Source organism: Buteo buteo, chromosome 22, assembly GCF_964188355.1.
Source record: "Buteo buteo chromosome 22, bButBut1.hap1.1, whole genome shotgun sequence".
Lineage (NCBI taxonomy): Eukaryota > Metazoa > Chordata > Aves > Accipitriformes > Accipitridae > Buteo > Buteo buteo.
In genome coordinates, this window is record NC_134192.1 from 1,012,469 (window position 1) to 1,030,570 (window position 18,102).

At 52.1% G+C, this 18,102-nt stretch overlaps 1 protein-coding gene across 1 annotated transcript; it reads right to left on the reverse strand.

Moving 5' to 3' along the window:
• Positions 1–79: 79 nt before the first annotated feature.
• Positions 80–18,058, reverse strand: LOC142043249 (uncharacterized). Its single transcript, XM_075054188.1, has 6 exons — positions 12,738–18,058; positions 8,135–8,618; positions 6,889–7,290; positions 3,259–3,660; positions 1,826–1,927; positions 80–1,101 (listed from the first exon to the last, which is right to left on the reverse strand). Exons 2-6 carry the CDS (start codon positions 8,184–8,186, stop codon positions 1,040–1,042), a joined length of 1,020 nt encoding a protein of 339 aa, XP_074910289.1. The 5' UTR covers positions 8,187–8,618; positions 12,738–18,058; the 3' UTR covers positions 80–1,039.
• Between the last annotated feature and the right edge of the window lie 44 nt (positions 18,059–18,102).

Genomic DNA, 18,102 nt, shown 5'->3' on the forward strand with positions numbered 1-18,102 from the left:
CATGTCCATCACCACGGGGCTTTCCATGTGGGACTCCTCCACGCTTGAGACCTAGAGAAGGACAAAGAAAACAGCAGAGACAAGAGCCTTCTCCAGAGGCTGTGTTGGGATCAAGAGGGGTCCAGAGCTACAACGAGGAGCTGGCAGCAGCAGGAGCTACAGATGGCTTTACCCACAATAGCAGTGGGGGAACATTGGTCCCAGCTCCCTCAACCCATGGAGGCAAAACTGGCTCAGCCCATCAGGTACACTCGAGGGTGACACCTGCTTTGCCCAAGGACACCTCAGACAAAGCAGACACAGCCTGCAGAGCAGATGGGAGAGTTGATGGACACGGGAAACAGGGATGCAAACCTTTGCTGGAGTTTTGTCGTGGTTTCCAGACCAGAGAGGACAGGATGGGGAACCTATCCTTGACCTTGGCTATTTTCACCAGAAAAAAAATAATCACAACCCCCTCTTTGTGTGGAAACAACTGTAGGCTGGTAGGATCTGCAGGACATGCTCTCTGGAGTACTCCAGTACTTCTGGGACACCTGCTACCCCCATGGAGTCACCTTCCAGAGAAATTACTTGAGCCATCTTGCTCTCATGTCTCCTTCTCAGGTTTCTTTGCCTCTTCCTCTCTGCTTTATTTATTTTTCACAGGTCAAACTCTGTGTGAGATGAGTCCCCAGATCATCCACACCGCTCCCTGAAGAAATACTTTAACATAAATTCATGAGATTAGGAAGCAGGGAGGGGTGATTGCCTGCACATTTCTCTGCATTTAACCGTTCTGCATTTTCCTTGCTGCTGCTGGCCAAAGCTGTGCCGAGGCTCCTCATCCATGCAGGTAATGTTCATGTTGGTTTGGGGTCTGACTGGGAGGGAGTGGAGGGGAAGTGTGCAGCTGGGGAAAGGGCAGGCACTTTGCAGCCTTGCCTTACAATAATGAACTAACTTCCTAATTTTATATCCAGCACCCGATTCTTGCAGCTCAGTACATCTTATTCAGCCAGTGGTTAGCAGTTACCCAGCTGCCTGTGCCCAAGAGCTTTCAGATTTTCCCCTGTACCTGCTGTTGTTTAATGATTCTCCTCTTCTGCTGCCGAGCTGCACCTAGGAAAAAGAGATTTTTATTATCTGGTAGGCATGCTGATGGTCTGCACCTTCCTCTCTCCCACCGCTGGAGAACCAGGATTCCTCTATTGGCACTTTCACTCAGGGGGGTGATGTGGATTTTGTCTTTAAGATGGAGATTTCTGTAACCGCTTTCTCTAAGTGCAAGTGAAATCTCCCCCTTGGAAAAAAATGGCTTTGTTTCCTGACCAAGGCATTGTCAGGGATGAAGGTTTTGAAGACGTCACTGATGGAAACTGTGGAGGTATGCACCTTGTTGGCTTATTTTAAAGTGGAAACACCCCAAGGTATTCTCCCCAGCTAGAGTTTTAAAGCAACTACAACAGAATAGTCATGGCCACGCCTAGAGAATGCATTTCAGAGTCCATGAAATTGTACCTCTTTTACAGACTAGATATGTTGCAGTATCTTGATTCTGGTTGCAGCACCAAAAGGTGTGGGTTCTCCAGAAAACCACTGCAACAGACCTGTGCTGTCCTTCCACTTTAAGCTGCATTATGAACTTGAAATGCATTCAGCAACTCTTACGACTGGAAGGAGGTGGCACATTTGAGATGTGCTCTTACAGAAGGAGTAATTTTGGTGTGAAGAGCAGAACCCAGGCAACTCCTGAGCCCTCCACTACCTTCTACACCCAAGAATATGCCTGGGTGAGCTGGAGGATGCACCTGGAAGGGTAAAAAGCAGGATCAGACCCACTCACCCCGGTGCCATATGCAGCAGAAGAGCAGGAACAGCAGAAGGAGGGAGACTGAAGAACAAATTCCAATTACATAGGAATGGGTGAGGTCCGGGTTCTTGGAGCCTATTGTTTGAAAGAAAACAGGTGGTGTAAGTGCTTTCTAAACCAGTAATTGCAGTGGTTTCACCACGTTTTCTAGAGCACTCCTGCTGATGCCAGCACTCTCCTTGGGATCAGAGAGCAGCATGAGGAGCTGGAGAGCAGCACTATGGACACAGAGGTCAAGGGAAATACTGCATCACAAAAAGCGCACCCACATCCACAGCTCAAGTATTAATGGGTTTCCTTTCCCGTGTGGGAGGCTTCCCTGTCTGCGCTGCCGTGAAGAGAGCTGGCGGCTTCACTGCGTGCTGAGGAGAGGCTCGCGTTTGGATGTCAGCCCAGAAAAAAAATACTCAGCCTGTTTAAGAGTGTAAGGCATGTGCACATCTCACGGCACTGCCAGAGGGGATAGGGAAGGAGCTTGCCAGTCATAGCACAGAAGGCACAGATGTTCAGGTGCTACACACAATGATTTGTACTGAACTACGCCAGATACTGCCACCGAAATTATTTCACGTACTTTGTACGTAGGGTGGCAGCAGAGGTGTGGAAGAGTCATTGGTACGAAGGAAGCGTGCTCTGTGTTGTGCCTTGAGAGATGGCAGAGATCCAGCAGAGGAGGCAAAACCCAGGGAGGCAATTGGGAATTTACTGACTGCAAAGTTAAGTCTTCAAAACCCCTGTGTTCGCGGTGGAGAGTGATAAACTAGGCCAGGGAACAGCAAGACATAAACGCAGAAAGAGAGATGGGTGTGAGACACATCATCGGGACTGCGTGGCAGTGTGAATAAACACGCCAGACTCAGGCAGGTTTAAAGAGGAGCCCATCCTGCCAAAGGGACCGAGGCTGCCAGCTTAACTGACTGCCCTGTGATACACACATCTTGCACAGGCATAAATAACAAACATTTGGTATACTTTTCTTAGTCCACATGGCCACAGATTTATCCCCAACTGCCCTGTTGTCCCCAGTGAATACTGGATTTATTGCAGTACAGGACCCAAAGCCAGTGCTTAGGTTTCTCAGCCCATCTCTCTTGTCTGTAGCCATTCACATTGGGCTGGCAAATGCAAGTCTGGCAAAAGAAAATATTTCATCTAGAGACAACCATCTGAGCAGGAAGCCCTTATACTGTGATTAAGCTGGCAGAGCGGGCCAGGATGGGTTTCCTGTAGTAAGAAGAAAAGACCTACAGCACTGTATAAGATATCCCTGGGAATCCTCTCCTTACCACAAAAGCTCATCCCTTTGAGAAGAGGGACAAATACTCTGCCAGCACCCGCACCTTCCTGCACATGTGGCCGAGGCAGGGCAGGAGAATTCTGCTGAGCACACTCACGCTTACACTCACCTGGAGGCTCAGGAGTGGAACACTGCCTGTGGACGGTCAGGGTGATGTGAAAGGTTTGGCGTGATGGTTTGAAGGTGACACTGTAAACACCGCTGTCGCTGAGCCGCAGGTCTGACAGCAGCAGGGACCCATTTGCGGGGAACAACTCAGTGCGGACACGGTACTCGCTCAGGTAGAAAGTTTGTGCAAAGCAGTTGCTGGGAACTCCCCCGGCATCCAGGGAGCAGTTCAGCACCGCGCAGGTGACGAGCTCATTGTGCATGTTACTGGAATCCCAGGCAATCCTCATTGGGTACTGAGGGTCACTAACAAATCCGTAGGAGACGGGCAGGAGCACGGACTGACCCTCGGTGCCGTTGATGGAATCCTGATGGATTTTGACGAGGACGGCCAGGTTTCCCCCTGCAGAGGAGGGGAAGGGGCAGATCAGCGACGCTCTTCACCCCGCGGCGCGAGAGCATGGGCCGGACCCGCTGCCCCGTCCCCTCTGCAAGCGCAGCCCCGAGCGGGCGTTCGCAGCCCACCTCGGCCCACCGCCCCCTTTGCGGCAGCTCCACGCACAGGAGCCGGCGCTCAGCAGCGTGCAGCTGCTGCACCCGGAGTTTTCTGGGGGGCAGCGGATTTGATGGGGGAGCCGAGCTCCGGCAGCCACGGGCTCTGCCTCGCCGGGGCTCTCAGGAGGGCTCCAAACACCCGGCGCCCTCAGCGGGATTTGCCCCTTGGCCCCTCGGCGCACCGCGACGTTTCGCTTCCATCCCCAGGGTGGACGGAGCAGCCCCTGCCACCATCACCGGTGCCTCCCGGGAGCGATGCCGGCGCGGACCGCCGACGGCACGCGTCGTGGGGACGAGGGTCCCCGGCGTCCCCCTCCCCGGCCCCCCTCTGCCGGGCTGCTCCGTCCCCCGGGACCCCCGGCTCAGGCCAGACTCACCGAGGAGCAGCAGGAGGGAGCCGAGGCTCCGGCAGCTCCGGCCGCAGGACATCTCCTCCGAGCCCAGCAGAGGAACTGAACTGGGAGCTCTGGCCGGCCGCTCACCACGCCTCCGGCACGGGGTTGGACGCAGCGGGCTCTGCGCCGAGGCTGCTAGCGAGCATCTCCGAGCTGTCGCCTCGGCAGGGGAGGAAGTCAGTGACTCTTCCTCAGTCCCTGCGGGCTGCAGGGTTCGCCTGCGAGGGTGCGAGCCCGGGCTTTCTTCCTGTGGCTCTGCAGCCGCAGCCGGCGGGCTGCTGCGACTGCTGGCGGAGGGGCCCGGGGAAGAGAGGGGGTCCCGGCGGGGCAGCAGGCCAGCTTGGCCCACGGGGGTCCCAGAAACAGCCGGCCCCGCTCCCGTGCCCTGCTCGCTGCTGGTCCTGAGCCAGGCGAAAGCCTTTGCCGAGCTCCCAGCCAGCGGTGCAAATGCACAGGCGGAGATGCCCAGTCCCTCCCTGGGCAGGCAGGGCTGCTGCTGGTTCCACTTCCCAAATTAACGCCTGCCAGCATCCCACTAGCGAGGGAGGGAGCAAGGGCACGGGTCTGGGTCCTCTCGCACCCAGCCACCCCCTCCAAGAGGCAACCGGAGCCCCGTCCATCTATTTTAACTTTGTCACAGCGGTTGCCGTTCAGAGCCGACCGCAGCTTCGTGACCGCGACAGGGGGACGTGGCTCGGCGCCGGGGGAGCACGGCCGCGCCGGGGACGGGGCTACGAACCTCGTCTGCAGCACCACTGCAAGACACGCAGGGGGTCACCTCCTCCGACCTGGACACGCTCGCTGGAAACCCCAGCGTGGTTTACAGCGCACCGACAACGCCGAGGGGCCCCACACGCCCGCTCCTTCGCCCTGAGGGTGGGATCGGCAAACACCCCGCAAAAGCAGCCTCTGGTTCCCGGCGGCCCCACGCCGAGGTGCCTTGCCCGCCTCGGGCTTGCCAGCAGCTTTGGAAGATTCTCTCCCCTCTTGCCTGGCTGCTGGACGAGCCCAAAGCGATGCTGCAGATGCAGCCTCGGCTGCTGTGGGGAAGAGGCTGTTGGAGGAAGGGGTGCTGGTTTGACCGGAGAGGGGGTGTCGAATGGGGAGAGGGGTGTCTGAGTGGTGGGCGGGGGGCCGGGCTCCCTCCACTGCGTGCCCACGGGCAGGTCGGGGTGGCTGCTGCTGCTGCTGCTTGGGGCTGTGCGGGACCCCGCATCGAGCGGGGCAGCCCCGGGGGAAGCACGAGCCACCTCTCACCCAGGAAAGATGTGCCAGTGACGTCGGGCCACTGGGAAACCATTTTAGACTGGGGAAACCACGGGCTTCTGCCTCATCGGCGGGCACGTCCCGGGCACGTTTGCTCGTGCACAGCGAGGGGGATGTGCCGCAGACACAAAGCACGTTTGCTTTGCAGGAGGACGGTTGCCACGTTCCCTGGCCCCCGGGGCCACTCCACCAGCAAGGGAAAAAGCGGCGCGGGTGACACAAGGAAAAGAAGGCTCTGGAAAGGGTTTGGCACATTTATCCAGCGCAGGCATTGCCGTAAGGGTGCTGCCCCGAGCCGCAGCACTTCCCTCGGGTACCACCTCCGGCTGCTGTCGCACGTTCGCCCTCCTCCCCCCGCGGAGGAGCCAGCTCCATCCCCGGCATTTCTGGCCTTCCCCTGGGAGCCCAGAGCCTAAGGTACCTCACCCGGAGAGCTGTGCGCTCACCCTGTGCCATCGGAGATGGAAGAAGAGCTGCAGGAAGAGCAGGATGAGGCAGCAGCAGCCTCCGAATGTACAACAAGGGATGCGAGTGGCAGTCCCTCCTCCAGCCAGCTCTGAGCCTGTGCTTGGAGAGATGGCGAGCTGCTGGGCACGCTTCGCCGCTGAGCTGGCTTCGCGTCTGACGCCCAACGTCGGCAGCTGCCTGCGCTGTTGCCGGGTGAGGAGACGAATCCTGCCCCGAGACCCCAATGCACGCCCCGTGTTCCTTTCTGCTGCGCATCTCCCGGGGTTCTTAGCTCACCCGGGTGCCCGCAGGACAGTTCTGGGGGGGTACAATGCTGTCCCCAAGCTTCCTCCTGTCCTGTGCAGAGGAGCTGAGGGCCCGCAGTGCCTCCCAGAGCCAGCGTGCAGCCCCTCGTCCCTTCCCGAGCACAACATGAACCACAGGCACCTTCCCAGGAGGTGTCCTGCAGCTCACCATCCCTCTGCCTGCCGTTGCAGGGTCCTCCTCCTCCTCCTCCTCCTGCTGCTGCTGCTGCTGGGAAGACCGAGCTCTGCTGCTTGCCCTGCACATCTGGGAATGCCGATGCTGTAAGATGCTTCCCATCACCTCTGATTTTCAGGGAAACAGCAGAGAGGACCCCGACCTGGTCCATCCCGTAAAACAAAGCTCCCGGTTCTAGCCTGGGAGCTGCGCCGATCGCAGCCCTTCGGCATCAAAGATTACTTCTTACAAGACGAGGTATGGGAAGATGAACCCCCCATTGCTCCAGACTCGCCACCCCTGAGCAGGCCCCCCAGAAGGTCTCCCCTTGATGGTGATGAGCGTGCTGAGATAGGGTTGGTGGTCAGAAAGGGAGGACGGGCTGGCAAGGCTGGTCCGTAAGCCCGGGCTCCTCTCCTATCTCCCAAGCCCATTTGTGGGACTCGTCAGGCTCAGGCGCAGGGTTGCGACCTTACGCTTACACTCACCTGGAGGATCAGGGGTGGAACGCTGCTCGTGGACGGTCAGGGTGATGTGAAAGGTTTGGCGTGATGGTTTGAAGGTGACACTGTAAACACCGCTGTCGCTGAGCCGCAGGTCTGACAGCAGCAGGGACCCATTTGTGGGGAACAACTTAGAGCGGTTACGGTACGTGTCGTGGTAGAAAGTTAATGCAGAGCACAATCTGGGAACTCCCCCGGCATCCAGGGAGCATTTCAGCACCGAGCAGGTGACGAGCTCATCGTGCATGTTACTGGAATTCCAGACAATCTTCATTGGGTACTGAGGGGCACCAGCAAATCCATAGGAGACGGGCAGGAGCACGGACTGACCCTCGGTGCCATTGATGGAATCCTGATGGATTTTGACGAGGACGGCCAGGTTTCCCCCTGCAGAGGAGGGGAAGGGGCAGATCAGCGACGCTCTTCACCCCGCGGCGCGATGGCACGGGCCGGACCCGCTGCCCCGTCCCCTCTGCAAGCGCAGCCCCGAGCGGGCGTTCGCAGCCCACCTCGGCCCACCGCCCCCTTTGCGGCAGCTCCACGCACAGGAGCCGGCGCTCAGCAGCGTGCAGCTGCTGCACCCGGAGTTTTCTGGGGGGCAGCGGATTTGATGGGGGAGCCGAGCTCCGGCAGCCACGGGCTCTGCCTCGCCGGGGCTTGCAGGGAGTCGCATGGGCTGAGAAACAGCAGTCAATCAACCCAAGAAAGAATTTTTCTTCCCTTTCAGGAATGGGCACACCCAGGGGTTGGACCACCTGTTGCCATGCACATTCAGGTTTACATCCACGATTTCCAACCCACATTTAAAACCAGCAAAAGCCTTTTCACATGTGTATTATCATCACAGAGATGAAAGCAGAAGAGATCTTCTGAAGTTACAGCCATCCTGCTGTTACCACCCTTCATGGGTTGTCCAGGATTACCAGTGGTAAAACCACGGCACTGATACAGCAGTAGATGCAGTGAACAGGAGCACAGCGAACGGCTCTGCTGGGTCCAGCTGGACCACTGCCTTCTCGGGGGTGGCTTTGGGAGATGCTTGGCAGTGACTATATGAACCATATTGTGGCAAATCCACCCGCCAACCCCAAATTTGTAGCCTTCTGTGGTTCAGGAGGGCACTTCACGGTCACCACCAGCTGCTTCCTCTTACTATATCAGCTCAGCATTATCTCAGTCCCAGCTTTTACATCCCCCAAGTCGCTTTCTGCCTGTCCCATCCCAGACTTACCGACGAGCATCAGGATGGAGCAGAGGGTGCAGCATCCCTGCAGAGAGCTCATGTCTTGCTTGCTTGGGGGGTGCAGCAAAGGCACAGCTGTGAGAAGCTGAGCATTTGTACTGACCTAAAAATTTGCATGAAGACGTGTCTTGGGGAGAACGTCAGTGGCCAGCAGCTCTGGGCCACTTTAACCACTTGAGACAGCCCTGGTGAAGTCCGGCTGCACATTGGTGTCTTTGCAGTATCTCTTCAGCTCAAAAGGATTATACCTGCTGTCAGGACACCCAAGGACTAGGGTGGTGGGGTGCAGCCAGCCCTGGGGAGGGCTCAGGGAGGTGCTGGAGGGATGAGGGTACATCAGAAGTCTCCAGCGGGGGGGCTGGAGAGTTGGTGTCAAAGCAGGTAGGTGAACAGGAGGGGAGGCAGTGACATTTCAGGAGGTCAGTGAAGGAGCTGCAGAGGATAGTGATGGTCAGGGAAAAAGCAGCGGTTTCTGGAGGGCAGGAAAAAAAACCTATAAGGATTTGGGAACAAGGGAAAATTTGAGAGGATGGCAGCTGCTCTCCTTCCCAAGACACCCTCCAGGCTGCCCCCCATGGCCCCAGGTACAGGGCACCCATCCCAGTCCCCTCCACGTACAACTAGTCCCCTCCAACTGTTCTCTTGCCTTCCCCTTCTCTGCCAGCTCTGCCTGAGATCGGGGTTAGCTTGGGCTCTGGGTTGGTGCTACAGCATCTCCAGCTGTCTTCTCTCTCACCCCAAAATCTAATCCAAAGCCTGCTCCATCAATGCACAGCTGAGATGTATAAAAGGAAAAGCAACTTGACTGAAGCTTTCAGATGTTATTGCTCATTTTCGTAGTGAGCTTAGAGCTGGGAAACACCATCTGAATATATATGTTTGTATAGGGCATTGCTTTTTAAGTGAATGTAAATCATATTGGTGTTCGATAATCACGCTTCACATTAAGGGGAGCTGAACCAGGTGGGTTTCCTGAGCACAGGCAATGGTCCTGGTCTACTAAAGCCAAAGTGGGTCCCATTCCCAAGCACAGGCAGCAACAGGACAGAGCACGTACCCCAGCACAGGCAGGCACTCTCCATACAGCCAACAAGCAGCACTTTCACCGGCACCCTGTCACGGTCCACTCGGTGGACTCGTGATGGTTCGTTTGCTACGATCTTGAAAGTGCAAAATTAAGGTGACCAACACCAAAGGGGATAGCAGTAATCACACAGTAAAACTTTATCGTGTTGCCTGTGAGGAGGCACGCGATAGTTAGAGATGGGTGAAAGAAAGGAGAAAAGTAAAGTTACGTTTAGAGAGGGGAGAAAGAGGGGTTATAGCTACCACCCCTGATCTCACAACATCCTAACGGTCCCGGGTCCAGCTGATGCTGCGTCGTCGATCGTCGTGGTCCTTGGTGGGGAAGCTTCCAACTTCCGTTGTTCAGAAGTCAGCTTTTAAGGTTAGTAACACACCCTGCTCCACCTCTGCCTCAGGAGTCTCCACCCTTCCCAGAATACAATTATCATATCTCTGCCCTTCTCGAGCGAGGCTATCACGCAGGCGCGGGTCAGTGTCCGAGGCGTGGTTAGTCTTGGAGGCGGGTAGCCTTCGACCAGGAGGTGTGCTTTGGTATTATAATGAAGCAAAGTTCGTCTAAAGTTCATGATTAACGCTGATTTTCTGACCGACTCTTACACACCCCCATACCCACACACAGCACTTACAGGGACATGAAGGATGCGAAGGGCCTGATCCTGCTCTTACTCTCCAGCTGATGGGGCTCACAGCTCACTCGCAGGTCTCACGCTTGTTCCCGTTACACAAACACCCCTGCAGCAGCTGGCCCAGACCCATGTCCTCTCCCGCCCCCAGCTCCAGACCTGCCGTCCCTCTCGTGCATGGTCCCAGACCCCTTGTCTATTCACCAGCCAGTCTGGCTTCAGGTCTGCTATGGGATCCGGTACAAGCACAGACTAGAGAGCACACCTGTAGAGAAAATAGGTGGGAACTGTCCCTTTTAACCCCCCTCCTCTTTACTTTGCCATGCTTGTTCTTCTCCCTTGACTCCTAAATAAACCCACCCTTAATTGCTTTTCACCCCATTGCTCCCAGTTTTGCTACATCCACACCCAAATTCAATGTTTCCAATACTGTTACATAGGCAATCTCCTATTCCCAATAAGGCACCAAGCCTTGCAAGACTCTGCAAGTTTTGCTAACATCCCTCTTCAGTGATAGGAGAAGTTTCTTACATTACAGTAACATAATATCTTGGAGGCAAGTGATTACGTAGTTCAGAACTTTTACTGCCGTGATTTTAAAGAGGATTTGTCCTCTAAGGTCACTGTCACAGATTTGCACCCAGCTAGGATCATGACTAAACAGGGGATTTATTAGCTTGAAAGTTCGCAGAGAATAATGCCAGGAGTGAGGCAGGCACAAAGCACCTGGTGTTTGTATACCCCCAATTAGATCAAGGTTTGAGCTAGAACTCTTGCTTTACATGTAAACACTCAAAAATGGATTCTCAGCCGCCAGCTCAGCCTTATTCCAGTGGTCAGTAAGGTATTACACAGCCACCTCTGTGTCAGAGTAATTTCTTGCTATCACAGCACATTCATGGTCCTGACCTTCTTTCATAAGCGGTAGCTCTGGAAATTGTGGGGTTTTGTTTTTTTATATAAAAAAACCTATTAGTATTTCATGGTTACAGAAAATACTCAAAGCAGGTAGTCCCCCTGTCTCAGTGCAGGAGCAGAAGTGTTAGCAGCACTTCTGAAGCCTGTGAAAGCTTCAGAACTTGCCTTTAATTGAGGTTGATTTTGTCTCGAAGTTTCCTTGGAGATTTCCTTAGCTGCAGTAGCATGAAGTGGTGTGACTATGAAGGCTTCAGTTTGCCAACAAACCCAGCCCAAGGAGCTCTGAAGGATGAAGCAAGGGACAGGTGGAAGTTTTGCAGGGGTGTCTCCCTCCCTCTCTCCCTGAAAAGTGTCCCCTGACTTTCCAAAGCCCCCCCCAACCTCATGAGGTGCATCACAAAATTCAGGTTTGCTTTGCAAAAGCCGTGTGACATCCTAATCCTGAGCACAGCGCTCAATGGTGTCCATTACCTCTAGCCTGGTTTGGCCTGACGGACGTAACAGTCGTGTTGCAGAAGTCCTCGATCACTTCAAAAAGCCTTGCTCTGCTTAAGTGGCTCTCCTTTGCCATGGGATGGCACCTCTTTGGGTCAGCTTTGGGGAGAACAGCTGGAATTTAGGGGCAGATCTCAGCCTTCTGCAGCTGCACGCAGCCACCGACATTCACCTTAAAAGTCTTTCAGAAACGCAGTTTGCAACTGCAGGGGATGAGCTCATCCTCACCTCCCTCACCTCCAGCAGTCTCCCAAGAGGCAGGAGGTCCCTTCCCTGGTACTTTTCTAGTGTTGACACAAACATCCTGCCTACCTTTCACGGCTTTGTAGTAATTTCTAAAAATAAAGTTATACGCTTTTTTTTTTTTTTTTTTTTTTTTTTTTTATGGGCTGCATGCATGCTCAGGAATTGATGTAGCCCAACACCACTAAGCACCCACTGCAGAAATACCTGAGCATCCATTTCCACATGACCCACCTGCCCGTCCTGGCAGCTGTGGGACCTTTCCTTTGGCCTGGAGGCTCCTATGCCACGTGCACACTGTCATGCAAAGGCTATTTTAGAGCCACGAGCGATGCCAGGGCAGGAGGCGAGAGTACCAGAGCTGCAAAATAGGCTCAGTGTTGCAAAAGCAGCATTACCCGTCTGAAGTGTGGGAAACCTCCACCTCACGCTAAGACAGGGACCGTGCAGAGCACCGGTGGCAAAGACAGGACAAGGCTCATTAGCAAGCAAAAAGTTAGGAATTTAAGAATTCCTCCATCTACAGCAGAGCTTGAGAAGCCACACTGTAATACGGCTCTGCAAAGCACCAAGAGTAATAAATGGGGATTAAAAGTGCATAAATGGTAAAAATATGACTATTTACAGCAGCCTCCATGACACACTCGAACTGCCAGGCTTCACGGCAGAGCCCATTAGGCTTGGGTGAGCGAGACACATCCCAGCTCCCACCTCCTCCTTCCTGCCTGTGGGGGTGGCCGGGACCATCGTCACCCCAATTACTGCTGCCTCCACCCCCATCGCTGGGGGAAAGACTCCTACGTGTGGCTAGGAGACGTGCCTGGTTTGGGTTTGCTGTCCGAAGGCGACACTGAACCCCCCCCCACCGCTGTCGGTGAGCAGCAGCAGGGACCCATTCTCAGGAAAGAGCTGAGCACGGCCAAATTCAATACATCTTTTCTCCAGCTGAGGTAACTACCCATTTCTCTAGTATCTAAAGACAAATGCCAGTTAGGTCCTCAGTTTCATGAAAGCATAGCAGAAAAGGTCTCTTCCTACCACAACCCCACTGGAGATACCTCCTTTCACACCCCCAGCACCCAGAAATAAACCCCAAACCACAAGTCACAAGTGCTGCAGAGAGTTATCTCCAAACTGAGCCAGCCTGGATACCATCCCCTTCTCTTGACCCAGCTCGGGCACGCTTTGGTCCCACAGCCCTGTAGCTCAGGTCCTCCTGGACTTACGAGGCAGGAGCAGGATGGGACAAGCAACCGGGACCGTGGGGAAGTGCCCGTGTCTCCTGGCCCAAGGACATGGCCAAGCCATGACCATGAGGATGGAAGCTGCTGGTCATGGATCTCCGCAGGGCATGGGAAGGAGCTGGGAGCCAGCACTGGCTATTTTCCTCTCTCAGGATGGAGACTCGCAGCTCAGGGGACAGCAGGGCGAGGTGGGCAGAACAACCCCTTGATACCTCCATGGGCCTGTTGGATTTTCCCTACGTGGGGAAGCTGAAGGTCTCCAAAAGGCAACCGCAGCCCAGGGATGAGTTACCAACCCGGTGCCCTGGTCCCTGCAGGTCAGAGAGGAGCAGTCCAAAACCAGGCAGGACTCAGGATCTTCTTTTGCCCCCCAAAACCAGAGTTTGAGTAGATGAGCACATTTTCTTCGTAAATAAGAACTGCAGTATTACACTGGCTGGGGAAGAACTTCTTCCTTTTTCAGTACTTCCTCTTTTTCTGGCCCTTTTGCAGCTACAGATATGAAATACATCCAGTTTGTCTCCGCCAGTACGTAACAGGAAAAGCGCATTGGAGTCGTCTTCTCTCTTTGAAGCATCCTGAAATTGCTCTGAGGATATTTGTTCTGATGGTGGTGGGGAAGCAAGGACCCACTGAAAGGGCTTTACAGACCACAGATGTCATCACCAGCCCATTGCCATGGGCAATGGCACATCATCAGTCAAGAGACACCAGGAAAATAATAGAGTCCATTTTCACAGCCGAAGTGCCATGCATTTGGCACCACATGCTTTCAGGTAATGCCTCTCCTTAAGAAATCCCATAGATGTCTTTCCCAGGTTAGTTTTGGGATTGCCATGACTCCCTCCACCTCCTCTGGTCAGGATGAGCCTCCAGCCCTGCACATGCACCAGCCAGCATCTCCAGATTTGTGCTTTAGGGGGAAATGGGGGGGGGGGGGGGAAAGCACTGCTTTACTCAAGTTGATGGTTTGGTGACAGCAGCATTTCACAGATGAACTCATCTTCTGCGGTTAGGTCTCAAAAAGGGCAGAGCAAAGCAGGACTTGCCTTCCCCCAGCCCCAGGCAGTGTGTGCGCAGGGCTCTGCGCCCACGCTCCTATTGCCACAGTTTCCTCTTTGAGAGGGTTAAAGCACCTAAATCAAAACCCTTAAAGAGTTACAAGCCTAAAGAAATTGAAGTCTAATCTAAGTATAGCTGAGAAATACTCAAGCTAAAGGAAAAAATTACTATTCCACCATGATCACTATATTTCAATATGAAGAAATCAACTTAGAATTACCAATTGTGGCAGCAGCTGCCAGGTAACAACCATCCACAACACCCCAGGCCGCAGTGCGGTCTCATGTCTTGATACACATCTACTGAAAAGTTACACCCACAAAGAATTTATTCGTATTCATTAACATTTGACAGCCACATTAGTCTGCATGACAAACGCATCCCCTTTTCTGATTAGCAACACATACGTTATTTCTTTAGCACTGATCCCCTGAGCACGTGCTGGGGCATCTCCAACTCAAGCAAGCATCTCTGCCAGACAACATGCTGTGCAACGCATTTGAACATCACTAAAAACACCCAGTTTTTCCAGTTTTTAGGGAGTACAAGCTGGAAAGAGCAAAGTTCCTTCCCTTCACTTTTAGCCTGGATAGAGCCAGCATATTTGAGATATAATTGTACATTCTCCTAGTGAGGATCACCTAATCTTGGGACCCAGCAGTCTCCTCCTGGCTTCCCCCTCAAAAATGCTCTGGGAATAGTGGAAAATCTCCCACCCTACTACATATCAGAAAGCCCAGCTAGTTATTGCTACTCATAAAAAGACGCACCTCCCCCAGTACTTAACTTTCCATTCCTTTTGCACACAGGAAAGCACCACAACCCCCTTTGCTTCTCTTTCCTAGGGAAAGCTTTGAGGCTGATTTTATGGACCACAATTCATCAACACACTCATGGGAAAAGACTGCCATTTTATTACCTAATTGCCTTCAAATCCTCTTCACCTGGAGCTGCATTAAAGGAAAAGTATTTGTTTACAATATCCAGAAAAATACACACAATGACTGCAAATATGTGGAAAGGACGTAGAAATAAAATTAAAATCTTGTGGAAATCAAGATTAAACCTGAAAACTGGAGGAAAAAGCTTATGTGCATCCTTTATCCAGGTGATCTGCTGCAAACTTGCTGATGCAAAGCCTTGTCAAGGGCTGTCCCTATGCCCGGAGTGGCTTCAGGCTGTGTTTAGAGAGCTCATCCAAGGGGAGCACATCAGCTTTTCCAGATGAGCTAAGTTACAAGTCCTCAAGGGCTTGGATATATATATTCTTGTCATTCAAAATATACTCATTTCTTCCTTCCCTAAACTTATGCAGGGAATAGTTTTGCCCCTTCTTGCATGTCGCTGAGCATAAAGCGTCACCATCTGTGACTCCCGTGTTTTACATTAATATGCACATCAGCAAAATACAAACCTCTAAATAGAACAAATGCTTGCAGATGGAGAGCAGGCAGTAATCAGCAATGCATGTAGCACCCCCCTCTATCTGCTCTCTGGAGGGACCAGAACAAACGTGCTGGTTGATAGATGCTTTCTCCTGAAAAATGAGTTTTCTGCATAACCAGTGTTTTAACAGAAGGATTTTGATGCAGGAGAATGGGCTAACACCCCTTTTCCTGTGTTCAGCCAGATTCCTTGTGCTCTGTGCCCTTCACAAGTGTCTTTTTTTGACTCTTTTGACACTGAAGTCTGACTCAGCAAATGCCAATAGTGAAACTTCTCCTTACCTTTCACCAGGGCTTATGTATGTGCATTTAAAAGTGTCTTTAACTGGTGCTAGATGGGGTTTGTTTCTTTAAACACACAATATTTTCTCAGAATGTAACTCTGACTTTGGGGAATCTTTATTCTCTCTTTATTTCACATCTTCTCTTCTGTTTTAGCAGTCTTTCAGCTCTTACTGCCTTACAGCTTCTGCTTTGCGCCTTTCCAGTGTTTTCAAGCCCGAATTCTTCATCAAAATATTAGTTAGAATTCCCTGCTGGTATTTCCCCGGGGTGCGATGCTACAAGCTCTGCAGAGATGGGAGTGATCTGCCCCAGTGGGGTCCAAACAGGAGTTTCTGAGCTGGTTTTGCCTTCATTTTTTTTCAGTAAAATAATAAAATTCCCTGCCTGTGAAACATTTTGAGGTTTGGCTGTTCTGAGAAATCAAACTGTTTTGGAGCAACAGGTTTTGCGGTGATCCCTAGTGGCTGTTTTCACATAAACCCCCCTTTTTTGTCCCTTTTTTGCCTCTTTGTGCTGGAGGGCAGAGCGGAGCAGAGGGTGCTCTGCCAGCCCTGTCTCCCCAAGCCCCTTCAGCCCCACCGCTGCTGTGCCCAGCCCTAAACCCTTCAGAGATGCTCTAAGGGATTAATTAACCACAAGTCAATTGTACATGTCTGGTAGATGGGTTGGTGTGAAATAACAGGAGAGTAATTAATCACTTGGAAAATCTCGGACTGGTGCTATAATCACCACTCCTATGAGTTTGTTGAGGTTTTCCCTTTATTTCACTAAATCTATTGAAGTTATTAAAGGGGGACTAGGTGACGATTTGCTTCTCTCCCTCATCCAATATATTTATCGCTGTTACATTCCCAAGGCTTGAGGTGCTACAATGATACAGTTAATGAACAGTAATGAACTGGAAATGGGTACTTCCCATTAATGATGTAGCAACATCTGTCAATGAATACATAATTTCTCTGGCTAATGACTAAGGAAGTCTGAAATTCAAACAGAAAAAGGTGAGGAGAAAAGAGACACTGGGTAAAATTAGCAGATGTCAGTTGTTTGGCACATGGGAGAGCGAGTACTCACATGTCCTTGCTCAAAACTGTCAATTCAAACCAGAGATGTCTGTGTTGCTGCAAATTATTTAAGAAGAGCAGGAGGTGTAAGGAAGAGTTTCCAGGAGAGTTTGTTACTGTGAGGTTTGCCGTGTGGTCTGCACATTACCTTTAATGTTTCACGTGCTATCGACAGCAGTCCACTCTTCCTGCACGTCTCTGAGGTTAATCACAAGGAAATTCGCTTGCACCATCTGTCTTTCATTCAAATTGTGATACTTGCCACATATTAATTTGCTTCTGCCTTGTTTTTCTGTAAATTCATATTGCCCCATTTCCATAGCAAAACTGTTCGTGTCTCTCTGATCCTGACAGTTCATGTTTGAACTGAGGTTTTTAATTAAGTTAGTAATTAACTTTAGGTAATACATTTTTAGTTAACTTAGCTGAAGGACCCTATTAAAATAGCTTCTATGTTTCCCAGTAGCCAAAAAGGAAAGAAATGAGGAGTAAAGCTAAAAAATGTAAATACTTTTCAGCCTAGCTAAGAATAATTTCAGTAGAGTAAGTGCAGAATTAAAACTTTTTTTTATGTAAGAAAAGGCTTTTAATCACTACGCATAGATTGTAGTTGAGGGAAGCATGGATCAAACAGTTGCAAGAACAATACATACATTCTTTTTCCTTTTTTGGTAGCCTCTATCAAACTATTCTTTGCTGGGTCGAAAGCAGCTTATTTCTTTTTTATGCAAGCCCTGTGAGGAGTGAAAGGCTCCTGGCTGCACTGAGGGGACCAAGGGAGGGATGCACCAGAAGATGAAACAGAGCAATCCTGAGACCTGTGGTTGAGCAGGGGGCTCTGGAGCACACTGGGAGGAAAACAGAAAGCTCTAGGTCATACTGGATGAAAAATGGGGGTTCCTGATGGGAGCAGCAGGTAAGGGGGGGTCTGGTTTCACTGAAGGACTGAGGACTCTGGGGAGCACCAAAAGCTGAATGATGGGCTGTACTGCACACCCAAGAGGAAGGGGAGCAGTCCCAAGGGGACAAAAGGGAATCCTGGGGAGACAAGACACCAAATAGAGGGATGCTGGGGGGCACTGGATGGCAAATGGGGCAGTCTGGAGCAGACCAGAGGGCAAGTGGAAGTTAGGGAGAGATGGTCCCCGGTGGCAAAAGGGACCAAACTGTGGGACCTGGGACATACGTAGATGGGAACCAAGGACCCCAGGGTACACGCTGCCCTCCAAGAGCCCTCATGTAGCTCCTTTCCTCTCTGGGTGCCATCAGATTAGCTCTGTTTGCCCTCAGATTGCACGTAGCTCAGCTTCCTTCCTGCCTCACTTGCCTTCAAATCACCTCTCTTTTTCCTCATGTACCCTCAGATCACCTCCACTGCACTTTCAGATTCCTTCCATGTCCCCTCACATCATCTCCATTCCGCCCTCCACCCTTTTTTATCACAGCCTGCAGCTCTTTAAAAATGTTCATAGTCATACAGGCTTTTGAACA

Excerpts from the sequence above, each read along its gene's own strand:
- LOC142043249 (XM_075054188.1), bottom strand. The coding sequence starts at position 8,186 with ATGAGCTCTCTGCAGGGATGCTGCACCCTCTGCTCCATCCTGATGCTC. Across the intron at positions 7,291-8,134 it reads CTCCATCCTGATGCTCGTCG|GGGGAAACCTGGCCGTCCTC; the intron begins GTAAGTCTGGGA and ends CCTCCTCTGCAG. Across the intron at positions 3,661-6,888 it reads TTCCACCCCTGATCCTCCAG|GGGGAAACCTGGCCGTCCTC; the intron begins GTGAGTGTAAGC and ends CCTCCTCTGCAG.